At 52.2% G+C, this 13,383-nt stretch overlaps 1 protein-coding gene across 1 annotated transcript in view; it reads left to right on the top strand.

Annotated features, from left to right (window-relative positions):
• Positions 1–1,817: 1,817 nt before the first annotated feature.
• LOC116954417 (disks large homolog 1-like) overlaps positions 1,818–13,383 on the top strand; it is a 157,061-nt gene continuing 145,495 nt past the window's right edge. Inside the window, exon 1 of the mRNA XM_032974911.2 lies at positions 1,818–5,143. Within this exon, the coding sequence (XP_032830802.1) occupies positions 5,114–5,143 (30 nt within the window). The 5' untranslated portion in view covers positions 1,818–5,113. The remainder of the gene's footprint in view (positions 5,144–13,383) is intronic.

The following is a 13,383-nucleotide window of genomic DNA, read 5'->3' as shown; positions in this document are numbered from 1 at the left end:
TTTTTCGGTAAAGTCACGTAGAAATAAGAAAAAAATAAAATTATATAATATACGACGTTTCGATTGCAACACAAGCAATCATCATCAGGTAGAGGAAACACATAAACGCAGATATATATACAGACCTTAAGTAGAGGGAATTAACACAGATATAGCAGGGGATAGTGAGAGACGAAGCATCACACTAAATCAAACAGGGTTTAGCAAAATTTGGAAACTGTATAAAGCAACACAGACGGTCGGTTAAAACACAATTAACGCATGGTCTTGTTGAATACGCTATTTCAAAGATTGTTAAATTATAAGTTAAGTGTGACATTTAAGATAGTGTTGGAATACATACCGTAGAGAGACCTATGGGGGGAGACACGCACACAGTTAAGAGGTGAAGCAACTCTGTGCCTAGGCTTTAAATAGCTAGAGATGGGGGCGGGGGGGGGAGGGGCTGGGAATCAGAGACAATGGTACACAAATTAGCATGATACAAGTTGTCAGGCGCACAGAGAGGGCACCGTAGCGCACACTTAGAGGCACCCAGGTACACAACTATAGGTAGAGACAACACAGCGACATAAACCCAATTCAAGACACAAAGACACAGGTTTCATACGGCACCAGGTACTCATTTGAGGCTGAGTCCACCTAGGCGCGGCCCAGGGAAGGAGAGGGCATTCCCTATTCCCGGTCAGAGGAATCGTTCGACGCACCACACCACCTGGGTTCGATACCAGGCCGTGGAAACTCCTGGGCGGACTTCAGCACCCGCCTAGAGATTGGACAGCGCCACCCTGAGTCGACTCTCTTCCTCATTCACTCGCTCGTTCCACCATTCATTCCCTCACTCAACTCCTTCCCTCACGTCTTCCCCTCTCTCCCCTCCCTCACTCCCTCCACCAACCCCGTGGGGAGTGGAGCGGAGCGGTGTCGTGGCGGCCAGCGCTACGCTGGGCCACGAACCCCCCGGCGAAGCGAGTTCGAATCCCACTCACGAGGCCAACACCGGTGACGATTGTCTGAACCGGTCCCGGGCCTCCCCTAGGTCGACTCAGCCTTAAATGAGTACAGTACCCCGGTGTGATGGCCACCTACTCCCTCGCGGGCCATACCGGCCGTCATAGGTGTCACTCGCTAACAGCACTTGCCCCAACGGTCTGTTAAGGCTATAAGGGGGATCTTTGTGTTTGTCGGTGTGTCTGTGTGTGTGTGTCTGTGTGTGTGTGTCTGTGTGTGTGTCTGTGTCTGTGTGTGTGTGTCTGTGTGTGTCTGTGTGTGTGTGTGGGTGTCGGTGTGTGTCTGTGTTTGTGTGTCGGTGTGTCGGTGTGTGTGTCGGTGTGTGTGTGTGTGTCGGTGTGTGTGTGTGTCGGTGTGTGTGTGTGTCGGTGTGTGTGTGTGTCGGTGTGGGTGTCAGTGTGTGTGTCGGCGATTCGGTGTGTGTGTCGGCGTGTGTGTCGGTGTGGGTGTCGGTGTGTGTGTCGGCGATTCGGTGTGTGTGTCGGCGTGTGTGTGTGTGTGGGGGGGTGTCTGTGTTTGTCGGTGTGTGTCTTTGACTCAGTGTCTGTGGGTGTGTGTGTCGGGGTGTGTGTGTGTCGGTGTGTGTGTGTGTGTGTTTGTCGGCGATTCGGTGTGTGTCTGTGTGTGTTTCTGTGTGTGTGTTGGTGTGTGTGTGTCGGCGATTCGGTGTGTGTGTCGGTGTGTCTATGTGTGTGTGTGATTCCCTTATTAATCGTCGTCCTCGTGTGTGTGAGCACATCGGAAGTGGGTGACAGGGAACGGGGTGGGGGGTGGGGTAGAGATAGAGACACAGAGAGAGGAGAGAGAGGCGGAGAGAGGCGGAGAGAGCGAGCGTGAGATCTTACCGTCACTCGCCTGCTGCGTTCACTCTCCCTCCGTGCCACAAAAGCGAGAGAGCCCGAGAGAGAGAGAGAGCGAGCGAGCGAGAGCAACGAGATTCAACGGGAGGCTGAGACAGCGACACGAACAATGATGACGCTACGTGTCGGCGAGCAGGAGATGGGACCGCGAGAGACGGGTTCCGCCTGAACGGAATCACCAACGCGACAGCGGCAGGCGGCGGAGGTGAAGGAGGAGGAAGAGGAGGAGGCTATCCGGGGGATCTTTATCTGTGTGCGTTGGATCATCGGGTAACGTCCGCTAGCCGAGAGCGGTCCGTCAGGTGAGTCGACACGACGGGGTGCGGGGAATGCGTCCCTCCAGGAGGAGGGAAGAAGTCGCTCCCGACGGAGTCGTCACCGTTGTCTGCGCGCCGTGGATCTGAAGAAAATTGTAAAAAAAACCACGAGGCCTCGTCTCGCGAACAAAGCCTCCACCTACTCCTCCTCCTCAGAGAGAGAGAGAGGAAGAGACGGTGACCAGGACAGCCACGGGGATAAGAGGAAGAGGAGAGAAAGGACAGCAGACGTAATAATCATCATCATCAGGAGCAGCAGCGGAGGCGGAATCATCTCTCCTGGAATCCTGACTGGAGAGGGGCCCAGAGAGAGGGAGAAAGACAAAGGTGGATGGGCACTGCTGAAGGCAGAGGCCTCGCGAGCCAGTCTACCGTGAGCTCCATGTGAACCCGGGGGGAGTCCGTGTGTGTGGTGGGGCCTGCCCTGTGCGTGGTGAGGCCTTACCTGTGTGTGGTGAGGGCTGGCCTGTGTGTAGTGGGGTCTGACCCTGTGTGGTGGGGTCTAACCCTGTGTGTGGTAGGGTCTAAGACTGTGTGGTGTGGTCTAACCCTGTGTGTGGTGGGGTCTAACCCTGTGTGTGGTGGGGTCTGATCCTGTGTGGTGGGGTCTGACCCTGTGTGGTGTGGTCTAACCCTGTGTGTGTTGGGGCTAACCCTGTGTGTGTTGGGGCTAACCCTGTGTGTGTTGGGTCTAACCCTGTGTGTGGTGGGGTCTAACCCTGTGTGTGGTGGGGCTAACCCTGTGTATGGTGGGGTCTGACCCTGTGTGTGGTGGGGTCTGACCCTGTGTGGTGGGGTCTGACCCTGTGTGGTGGGGTCTAACCCTGTGTGTGGTGGGCCTAAGACTGTGTGTGTTGGGGTCTAACCCTGTGTGTGTTTGGGTCTGCCCCTGTGTGTTTGGGGCTAACCCTGTGTGTGTTGGGGCTAACCCTGTGTGTGTTGGGGTCTAACCCTGTGTGTGGTGGGGCTAACCCTGTGTGTGGTGGGGTCTGACCCTGTGTGTTGGGGTCTAACCCTGTGTGTGTTGGGGTCTAACCCTGTGTGTGTTGGGGTCTAACCCTGTGTGTGCTGGGGTCTTACCCTGTGAGTGTTGGGGTCTAACCCTGTGTGTGTTGGGGTCTAACCCTGTGTGTGGTGGGGTGTAACCCTGTGTTTCGTGGGGTCTAATCCTGTGTGTGTTGGGGTCTAGCCTTATGTGTGTTGGGGTCTGACCCCTGTGTGTGTTGGGGCTAACCCTGTGTGTGTTGGGGCTAACCCTGTGTGTTGGGGTCTAACCCTGTGTGTGTTGGGTCTAACCCTGTGTGTGTTGGGTCTAACCCTGTGTGTGTTGGGGCTAACCCTGTGTGTGTTGGGTCTAACCCTGTGCATGTTGGGGCTAACCCTGTGTGTGTTGGGGTCTAACCCTGTGTGTGGTGGGGTGTAACCCTGTGTGTGTTGGGGTCTGCCCCTGTGTGTGTTGGGTCTAACCCTGTGTGTGTTGGGGCTAACCCTGTGTGTGTTGGGGCTAACCCTGTGTGTGTTGGGGTCTAACCCTGTGTGTGTTGGGGCTAACCCTGTGTGTGGTGTGGTCTAAACCCTGTGTGTGTTGGGGTCTAACCCTGTGTGTGTTGGGGTCTAACCCTGTGTGTTGGAGTCTAACCCTGTGTGTGTTGGGGTCTGCCCCTGTGTGTGTTGGGGCTAACCCGATGTGTGTTGGGGTCTGCCCCTGTGTGTGTTGGGGCTAACCCTGTGTGTGGTGTGGTCTAACCTTGTGTGTGTTTGGTCTAACCCTGTGTGTGTTGGGGTCTAACCCTGTGTATGTTGGGGTCTAACCCTGTGTATGTTGGGGTCTAACCCTGTATGTGTTGGGGTCTAACCCTGTGTGTGTTGGGGTCTGCCCCTGTGTGTGTTGGGGTCTAACCCTGTGTGTGTTGGGGTCTAACCCTGTGTGTGTTGGGGTCTGCCCCTGTGTGTGTTGGGGTCTATCCCTGTGTGTGTTGGGGCTAACCCTGTGTGTGTTGGGTCTAACCCTGTGTGTGTTGGGGTCTAACCCTGTGTGTGTTGGGGCTAACCCTGTGTGTGTTGGGGTCTAACCCTGTGTGTGTTGGGTCTAACCCTGTGTGTGTTGGGGTCTATCCCTGTGTGTGTTGGGGCTAACCCTGTGTGTGTTGGGTCTAACCCTGTGTGTGTTGGGGTCTATCTCTGTGTGTGTTGGGGCTAACCCTGTGTGTGTTGGGGCTAACCCTGTGTGTGTTGGGGTCTAACCCTGTGTGTGTTGGGTCTAACCCTGTGTGTGTTGGGGTCTATCCCTGTGTGTGTTGGGGCTAACCCTGTGTGTGTTGGGGTCTAACCCTGTGTGTGTTGGGGTCTATCTCTGTGTGTGTTGGGGCTAACCCTGTGTGTGTTGGGGTCTAAGCCTGTGTGTGGTGAGACCTTACCCCGCGTGCCTGGGGGTGGAGAGCGTACTAGGGGTGACCCACACCAATGTTGTGGCCGTGACAAACGCCACCCAACATCGACATTCTTCTCCACTCTGGCTCCCCGCGCCATCCCTTGGAGTCCACACGACTCTTCTCCTCCTCTTCCTCCTCGTCGGCGTCGTCCTACTGAACTCTGAACTGTTTTCCCGGCCACCTCATCGCTAAACCCCCACCCCCCCATCTCCCGCCCCTGCCCCCCGGCTAAACTGTGACGGGGGACGGGAGGTGGCACGGCGGCGGATAGGGGAAACCCTATCACCCGAACCCCGATCGCGTTAGGCCCTCTCCTCCGGGGAGGTTGGGCATGTGGCGATGTTGTGGGGATCCTGAGCCACTGAGGAGCCGCTCCTGCTGGCCTTGCGGGTGGGGACGAGGCTGGCCTGCCACTCCGGGAGATAGACCGCTGCCGCTGCTGCCGCTGCTGCCGGGAGGAGCAGATGTTTTGTGAGCACGTGCCGCGGCCAGCATGGACTGTCTCTGCATCGTGACCACCAAGGTGAGTGGGTGACGGGGGTGGGGGTGTTGGAGGTCGCCGCTGGGAGTCATTGGGGGGTTTTGAAGCTCGCCAAACCGGTTTGGGGTCGTCCGCTTGTCCACCAACTCAGCCCGCCCGCACGCCCATCCACCCAGCCATGAACCCATCTACCCACCCAACCAAACACTCATTCACCCGGCCATGAACCCACCTACCCACCCAACTTCCCACTCATTCACCCATCTACTGAGCCATGAACCCATTTACCCACCCAAACTACCCACTCATTCACCCATCTACCCAGCCATGAACCCATCTACCCACACAACTACCCACTCATTCACCCATCCACCCAGCCATGAACCCATCTACCCACCCAACTACCCACTCATTCACTCATCTACTGAGCCATAGAACCCATCTACCCACCCAACTTCCCACTCATTCACCCATCTACTGAGCCATGAACCCATCTACCCACCCAACTACCTACATATTCAACCATCCACCCAGCCATGAACCCATTTACCCATCCGACTACCATTGTGTGTCTACGGGCCTCTGTGTGAGGCTCCGGAACTCTGTGCGAGTCTACGGGTCTCTATGCGAGTCTATAGGGTATCTGTCTGAGTCTATGGATATCTAAGCGAGTCGACGGATCTTTGTGTGAGTCTACGGGTCTCTGAGTGAATCTGTGGGTCTCTGTGTGTATAGAGATCTCTGTTTGAGTCTACTGGTCTCTGTGTGAGTCTGTGGGCCTCTGTGTGAGTATAGGGATCTCTGTTTGAGTCTAAGCGTCGCTCGAAGAGTCTACGGGTCTCTGTATGAGTTGGCGGGTTTCTGTGTGAATCTAGGGGCCACTGGGCAAGTCATTGGGTCGCTGTGTGAATCTATAGGCCTCTGTGTGAGTCTCCGGGTCTCTATGTAGGTCTGCTGGGCTCTGTGCGAGTCTACTGGTGTTTATTCGAGCCTACGGGTCTCTATGTGAGTCTACGGGTCTCTGTGTGAGTCTATGGGTCGCCTTGTGAGTCTAAGGGTATCTGTGTGAGTCTATGGGTCTCTGTGTGAGTCTACAGGTCTCAGTGTGAGTCTAGCGTTTTCTGTGTGAATCTACCGGTCTCTGTGTGAGTCTAAGGATCTCTGTGTGAATCTACAGGTCTCTGTGTCAGTTGAAGGGTCTCTGTGTGAGTCTACGGGTATCTGTGTCAGTCTACAGGTCACTGTGTGAGTCTACAAGTCGCTGTGTGAGTCTACCAGTCTCTGTGTGGGTCTGCGGGTCTCTGTGCTAGTCTATGGGTCTCTATGCGAGCCTACAGCCGTCTGTGCAAGTCTAGGGGTCTGTGTGCGAATCTACAGGTCTCTATGCGAGTCTATGGGTGTCTATGTTAGTCTATGAATCTCTTTACAAGTCTATGGGTCTTTCTGTGAGTCTACGGATCTCGGTGTGAGTCTACAGGTCTCTATGCGAGTCTACAGGGTATCTGGGTGAGTCTGTAGATCTATATGCGAGTCGACGGATCTTTGTGTGAGTCTACGGATCTCGGTGTGAGTCTGGGGGTGTCTGTGTGAGTGTAGAGATCTCTCTGTGAGTCTATGGGTCGCTCTATGAGGCTACAGGTCTCTGTGTGAATCTATAAGTCTCTGTGCTAGTCTACGGGTTTCTGTGTGAATCTACGGGCATCTGGGCGAGGCTATGGGTGGCTATGTGACTCTATAGGTATCTGTGTGAGTCTACAGGTCTCTGTGTGAATCTACGGTTCTTTGTGCGAGGCTACAGGTCTTTATCACGAGTCTCTAGGTATCTGTGTGAGTCTATGGGGCCCTATGCTAGTCTATGGGTCTCTATGCGAGCCTACAGCTACCTGTGTGAGTCTACGGGTCTGTGTGCGAATCTACGGGTCTCTGTTTGAGTCTACGGGTCTTTGTGTGAATCTACAGATCTCTGTGCTACTCTACGGGTTTCTGTGTGAATCTACGGGCATCTGGGCGAGGCTATGGGTCGCTGTGTGAATCTACAGGTCTCTGTGAGAGTCTACGGGTTTCTGTGTGGGTCTGCGGGTCTCTGTGCGAGTCGACTGGTGTTTCTGCGAGCTTAAGTGTGTCTGTGTGAGTCTACGGTTCTTTGTGCGAGACTACGGGTCTTCATCACGAGTCTCTAAGTATCTATGCGAGTCTATGGGACTTTGTGTGAGTCTACATGTATCTATGTGAGTATACGGGTCTCTGTGTTAATCTACATGTCTCTATGTGAGTCTACAGGTCTCTGTGTGAATCGACGGGTCTCTGTGTGAGTCTACGGGACTCTGTGTGAGTTTGCAGTTCTCTGTGTGAGTCTACGGGTCTCTGTGTGAGTTTATGGGTCTCTGTGCTAGTGTATGGGTCTCTATGCGAGCCGGAAGGTATCAGTGTGAGTCTACGGGTCTGTGTGCGAATCCACATGTCTCTATGCGAGTCTACGGGTGTCTGTGTTAGTCTATGAATGTTTATGTAAGTCTGCGGGTCTTTCTGAAAGTCTATGGATCTCGGTGTGAGCCTACGGTTCTCTGTTTGGGTCTGTGGGTCTCTGTGTGAATCTACGCATCTCTGTGTGAGTCTATGGGTCTCTGTGTGAGTCTATAGGTCTCAGTGTGAATCTACGAGTCTTTGTGTGAGTCTACACGTCTCTGTGTGAATCTACGGTTCTCTGTGAGGGTTTGTGGGTTTCTGTGCAATTCTACGGGTCACTATGCGAGCCTATAGGTAGCTGTGTGAGTCTATGGGTATTTGTGCGAATCTACAGGTCTTGATGTGAGTCTACGGGTATCTGTGTTAGTCTATGAATCTCTATGCAAGTCTACGGGACTTTATGTGAGTCTACGGATCTCGGTGTGAATCTACGGGTCTCTGTGTGTGTCTACGTGTCACTCTGTGGGTCTGTGGGTCTCTGTGTGAATCTACGCGTCTCTGTGTGAGCCTACAGGTATGTGTGTGAGTCTACTGGTCTCAATGCGAATCTACAGGTCTTTATGCGAGTCTATGGGTATCTGTGTTCGTCTATGCATCTATATGCAAGTCTACGGGACTTTTAAGTGAATCTACGGGTCTCTGTGTGAGTCTACGGGTCACAGTGTGAATTTACGGGTCTCTGTGTGAGTCTACGGGTCTCTGTGTGAGTCTGTGGGTCTCTGTGTAAGTCTACGTGTCTCTGTGTGAGTTCACGGGTCTCTGTGTGAGTCCGCGGGTCTCTGTGTGAGTCTATGTGTCTCAGTGTGAATCTTCGGGTCTGTGTGAGTCAATGGGTCTCTTTGTGAGTCTATGGGTATGTATGCGAGCATACAGGTATCTGTGTGAGTCTATGGGTCTCAGTGCGAATCTACAGGTCTCAATGCAGTCTTCGGGTATCTGTGTCAGTCTGTGAAATTCCACGTGAGTCCAAGGGTCTTTCTGTTAGTCTACGGATCTTGGTGTGAATCTACGAGTCTCTGTGTGAGTTCACAGGTCTCTGTGTGGGTCTGCGGGTCTCTGTTTGAGTCTAGGAGTCTCTGTGTTAGTCTGCTGGTCTCTGTCCTAGTCTACAGGTTTCTGTGTGTGTCTATGGGTCACTGTGTGAGTTCACAGGTCTCTGTGTAGGTCTGCGGGTCTCTGTGTGAATCTACTGGTCTGTTTCCTAGTCTACAGGTTTATGTGTGTGTCTATGGGTCTCTGTGTGAGTCTATGGGTCTCTGTGTGAATCTACGGTCTCTGTTTGAGTCTACGGGTCTCTATATTAGTATATGGGTCTCTGTGTTTATCTACGGGTCTCTGTGTGAGTCTATGGTTCTCTGTATGAGTCTATTGGTCTCTCTGTGAGTCTACGGGTCTCCGTGCTAGTATATGGGTCTCTATGCGAGTCGACAGGTTTCAGTGTGAGTCTACGGGTCTGTGTGCGAATCTACAGGTCTCTATACGAGTCTATGGGGGTCTGTGTTAGTCTATGAATCTTTATGTAAGTCTACGGGTCTTTCTGAGAGTCTACGGAACTCGCTGTGAGTCTACGGGTCTCTGTGTGGGTCTGTGGGTCTCTGTGTGAATCTACGCATCTCTGTGTGCGTTTACGGGTCTCTGTGTGAGTGTACGGGTCTCCGTGTAAATCTATGGGCCTCTGTGTGAATCTACAGGTCTCTGTGCTAGTCTATGGGTTTATGTGTGAGTCTACGAGCCTCTCTGTGAGTCTGTGTGTCTCTGTGTGAGTCTATGGGTCTCTGTGTGAGTCTATGGGTCTCTGTGTGAGTCTATAGGTCTCAGTGTGAATCTGTTAGTCTCTGTGTGAGTCTACGGGTCTCTGTGTGAGTCTACGGGTCTCTGTGTGAGTCTACGGGTCTCTTAATAAATCTACGAGTCTTTATGTGAGTCTACGCGTCTCTGTGTGAATCTACGGTTCTCTGTGAGGGTCTGTGGGTCTCTGTGCTATTCTACGGGTCACTATGCGAGCCTATACGTAGCTGTGTGAGTCTATGCGTATTTGTGCGATTCTACAGGTCTTGATGCGAGTCTACGGGTATCTGTGTTAGTCTATGAATCTCTATGCAAGTCTACGGGACTTTCTGTGAGTCTACGGATCTCGGTGTGAATCTACGGGTCTCTGTGTGAGTGTAGAGATCTCTCTGTGAGTCTACGGGTCGCTCTATGAATCTACAGGTCTCTATGCAAGTCTGCGGGTATCTGTGTTAGTCTGTGAAATTCGATGTGAGTCTAAGGGTATTTCTGTGAGTCTACAGATCTTGGTGTGAATCTACGGGTCTCGGTGTTAGTCTGCTGGTCTATGTGTGGGTCTGCTGGTTTCTGTGTGAGTCTAGGGGTCTCTGTGAGTCTATGGGTATCTGTGTGAATCTACGGGTATCTGTGCAAGTCTACGGGTCTCTGTGTAAGTCTATGGGTCTCAGTGTGAATCTTCGGGTCTGTGTGTGTCAATGGGTCTCTTTGTGAGTCTATGGGTATGTATGCGAGCATACAGGTATCTGTGTGAGTCTATGGGTCTCAGTGCGAATCTACAGGTCTCAATGCAGTCTTCGGGTATCTGTGTCAGTCTGTGAAATTCCACGTGAGTCCAAGGGTCTTTCTGTTAGTCTACGGATCTTGGTGTGAATCTACGAGTCTCTGTGTGAGTTCACAGGTCTCTGTGTGGGTCTGCGGGTCTCTGATTGAGTCTAGGAGTCTCTGTGTTAGTCTGCTGGTCTCTGTCCTAGTCTACAGGTTTCTGTGTGTGTCTATGGGTCACTGTGTGAGTTCACAGGTCTCTGTGTAGGTCTGCGGGTCTCTGTGTGAATCTACTGGTCTCTTTCTTAGTCTACAGGTTTATGTGTGTGTTTATGGGTCTCTGTGTGAGTCTACGGGTCTCTGTGTGAATCTACGGGTATCTGTGCAAGTCTACGGGTCTCTGTGTGAGTCTATGGGTCTCTGTGTGAATCTACGGGGCTCTGTGTGAGTCTATGGGTCTCTATGTAAGTCTACCTGTCTCTGTGTGAGTCCACGGCTCTCTGTGTGAGTCCGCGGGTCTCTTTGTGAGTCTACGGGTCACAGTGTGAATCTACGGGTCTGTGTGTGAGACAACTGGTCTCTGTGTGAGTCTATCGATATCAGTGTGAATCTACGGGTCTCTGTGTGAGTCTATGGGTCTCTGTGTAAGTCTACCTGTCTCTGTGTGAGTCCACGAGTCTCTGTGTGGGTCTGTGGGTCTCTGTGTGAATCTTCGCATCTCTGTGTGCGTTTATGGGTCTCTGTGTGAGTTTACGGGTCTCCGTGTAAATCTATGGGCCTCTGTGTGAATCTACAGGTCTCTGTGCTAGTCTATGGGTTTATGTGTGAGTCTACGAGTCTCTCTGTGAGTCTGTGTGTCTCTGTGTGAGTCTATGGATCTCTGTGTGAGTCTATGGGTTTCTGTGTGAGTCTATAGGTCTCAGTGTGAATCTGCTAGTCTCTGTGTGAGTCTACAGGTCTCTGTGTGAGTCTACGGGTCTCTGTGTGAGTCTACGGGTCTCTTAGTAAATCTACGAGACTTTATGTGAGTCTACGTGTCTCTGTGTGAATCTACGGTTCTCTGTGAGGGTCTGTGGGTCTCTGTGCTATTCTACGGGTCACTATGCGAGCCTACAGGTAGCTGTGTGAGTCTATACGTATTTGTGCGAATCTACAGGTCTTGATGCGAGTCTACGGGTATCTGTGTTAGTCTATGAATGTCTATGCAAGTCTACGGGACTTTCTGTGAGTCTACGGATCTCGGTGTGAATCTACGGGTCTCTGTGTGAGTGTACAGATCTCTCTGTGAGTCTACGGGTCGCTCCATGAATCTACAGGTCTCTATGCAAGTCTGCGGGTATCTGTGTTAGTCTGTGAAATTCGATGTGAGTCTAAGGGTCTTTCTGTGAGTCTACAGATCTTGGTGTGAATCTACGGGTCTCGGTTTTAGTCTGCTGGTCTATGTGTGGGTCTGCTGGTTTCTGTGTGAGTCTAGGGGTCTCTGTGAGTCTATGGGTATCTGTGTGAATCTACGGGTATCTGTGCAAGTCTACGGGTCTCTGTATGAGTCTATGGGTCTCTGTGTGAATCTACGGGGCTCTGTGTGGGTCTATGGGTCTCTGTGTAAGTCTACCTGTCTCTGTGTGAGTCCACGGCTCTCTGTGTGAGTCCGCGGTTCTCTTTGTGAGTCTCCGGGTCTCAGTGTCAATCTACGGGTCTGTGTGTGAGACAACGGGTCTCTGTGTGAGTCTATCGGTATCAGTGTGAATCTACGGGTCTCTGTGTGAGTATATGGGTCTCTGTGTAAGTCTACCTGTCTCTGTGTGAGTCCACGGGTATCTGTGTGAGTCCGCGGGTCTCTTTGTGAGTCTACGGGTCTCAGTGTGAATCTACGGGTCTGTGTGAGTCTATGGGTCTCTGTGGGAATCTATGGGTCTATATGCGAGCATACAGGTATCTGTGGGAGTCTATGGGTCTCAGTGCGAATCTACAGGTCTCAATGCCGTCTTCGGGTATCTGTGTTAGTCTGTGAAATTCCACGTGAGTCTAAGGGTCTTTCTGTGATTCTACGGATCTTGGTGTGAATCTACGGGTCTCTGTGTTAGTCTGCTGGTCCATGTGTGGGTCTGTGGGTTTCTGTGCGAGTCTACGGGTCTCTATGTGAGTCTACGGGTCTCTGTGTGATTGTACGGGTCTCTGTGTGAATCTACAGGACTCTGTGCTAGTCTACAGGTTTCTTGGTGAGTCTACGGGTCTCTGTGTGAGTCTATGGGTCTCTGTGTGAATCTACGGGGCTCTGTGTGAGTGTACGGGTCTCTGTGTGCGGTTGCGGGTCTCTGTGTGAGTCTATGGTTCTCTGTTTGAGTCTATGGGTCTCTGTGTGAGTCAATGGGTCTCTGTGTGAGTCTATGGGTCGCTGGGTGAGTCGATGGGTCACTGTGTAAGTCTCAATGTCTCTCTATGAGTCTACGCGTCTCTGTGTGAGTCTACGAGTCTCAGTGTGAATCTACGGGTCCCTGTGTGAGACAACGGATCTCTGTGTGAGTCTATCGGTATCAGTGTGATTCTACGGGTCTCTGTGTGAGTCTATGGGTCTCTGTGTAAGTCTCAATGTCTCTCTATGAGTCTATGGGTCTCTGTGTGATTCTACGGGTCTATGTGTGAATATACAGGTCTCTGTTCTAGTCTACAGGTTTTTGGTAAGTCTACGGGTCTCTGTGTGAGTCTTTGGGTCTCTGTGTAAATCGATGGGTCTCTGTGTGAGTCTATGGATCTCTATGCGAGGCTACCGGTATCTGTGCGAGTCTATGGGTCTATATGCGAGTCTACTGGTATCTGTGTTAGTCTATCGGTCTCTATGCGAGTCTATTGTTCCTTGTATGAGTCTACGGATCTCTGTTTGAGTCTGGGCTCGAGAAACACACTCCTTTTGTGCTGCAAGGGATCATGGGAGACAGACCCAGGATGCATTGCGAGCCTAGTGGGAGCATTCGCTCACTCACGCTCCACATTCACAGCACGAGTGAGGGTGTGAATAGCTTTTGCCCCAACAGCCGGTCAATGCTACACGGGGGATCTTTGTCTTTGTGTGAGTGTGTGTGTTGACAATGCAGTGAATGGTATTGATCAGCTCATTTGGATGCGTTCACACTCCTCTCTCTCCTCTCCCTCGCTCCTCTCTCTCCCCTTTCTCCCTCTGTCCCCACTCTCTCCTCTCGCTCCCCTTTCTCCCCTCTCTCACTCTATCCCCACTCTCCACCCCCTCTCTCTCACTATCCCTTTCTCCC

This window comes from Petromyzon marinus, chromosome 55 (genome assembly GCF_048934315.1).
Source record: "Petromyzon marinus isolate PM22_M1 ecotype Great Lakes invasive population chromosome 55, UKy_Petmar_22M1.pri1.0, whole genome shotgun sequence".
Lineage (NCBI taxonomy): Eukaryota > Metazoa > Chordata > Hyperoartia > Petromyzontiformes > Petromyzontidae > Petromyzon > Petromyzon marinus.
Note: the sequence above shows the minus strand (reverse complement) of the source record. Positions and strands in the feature narration are given on the sequence as shown.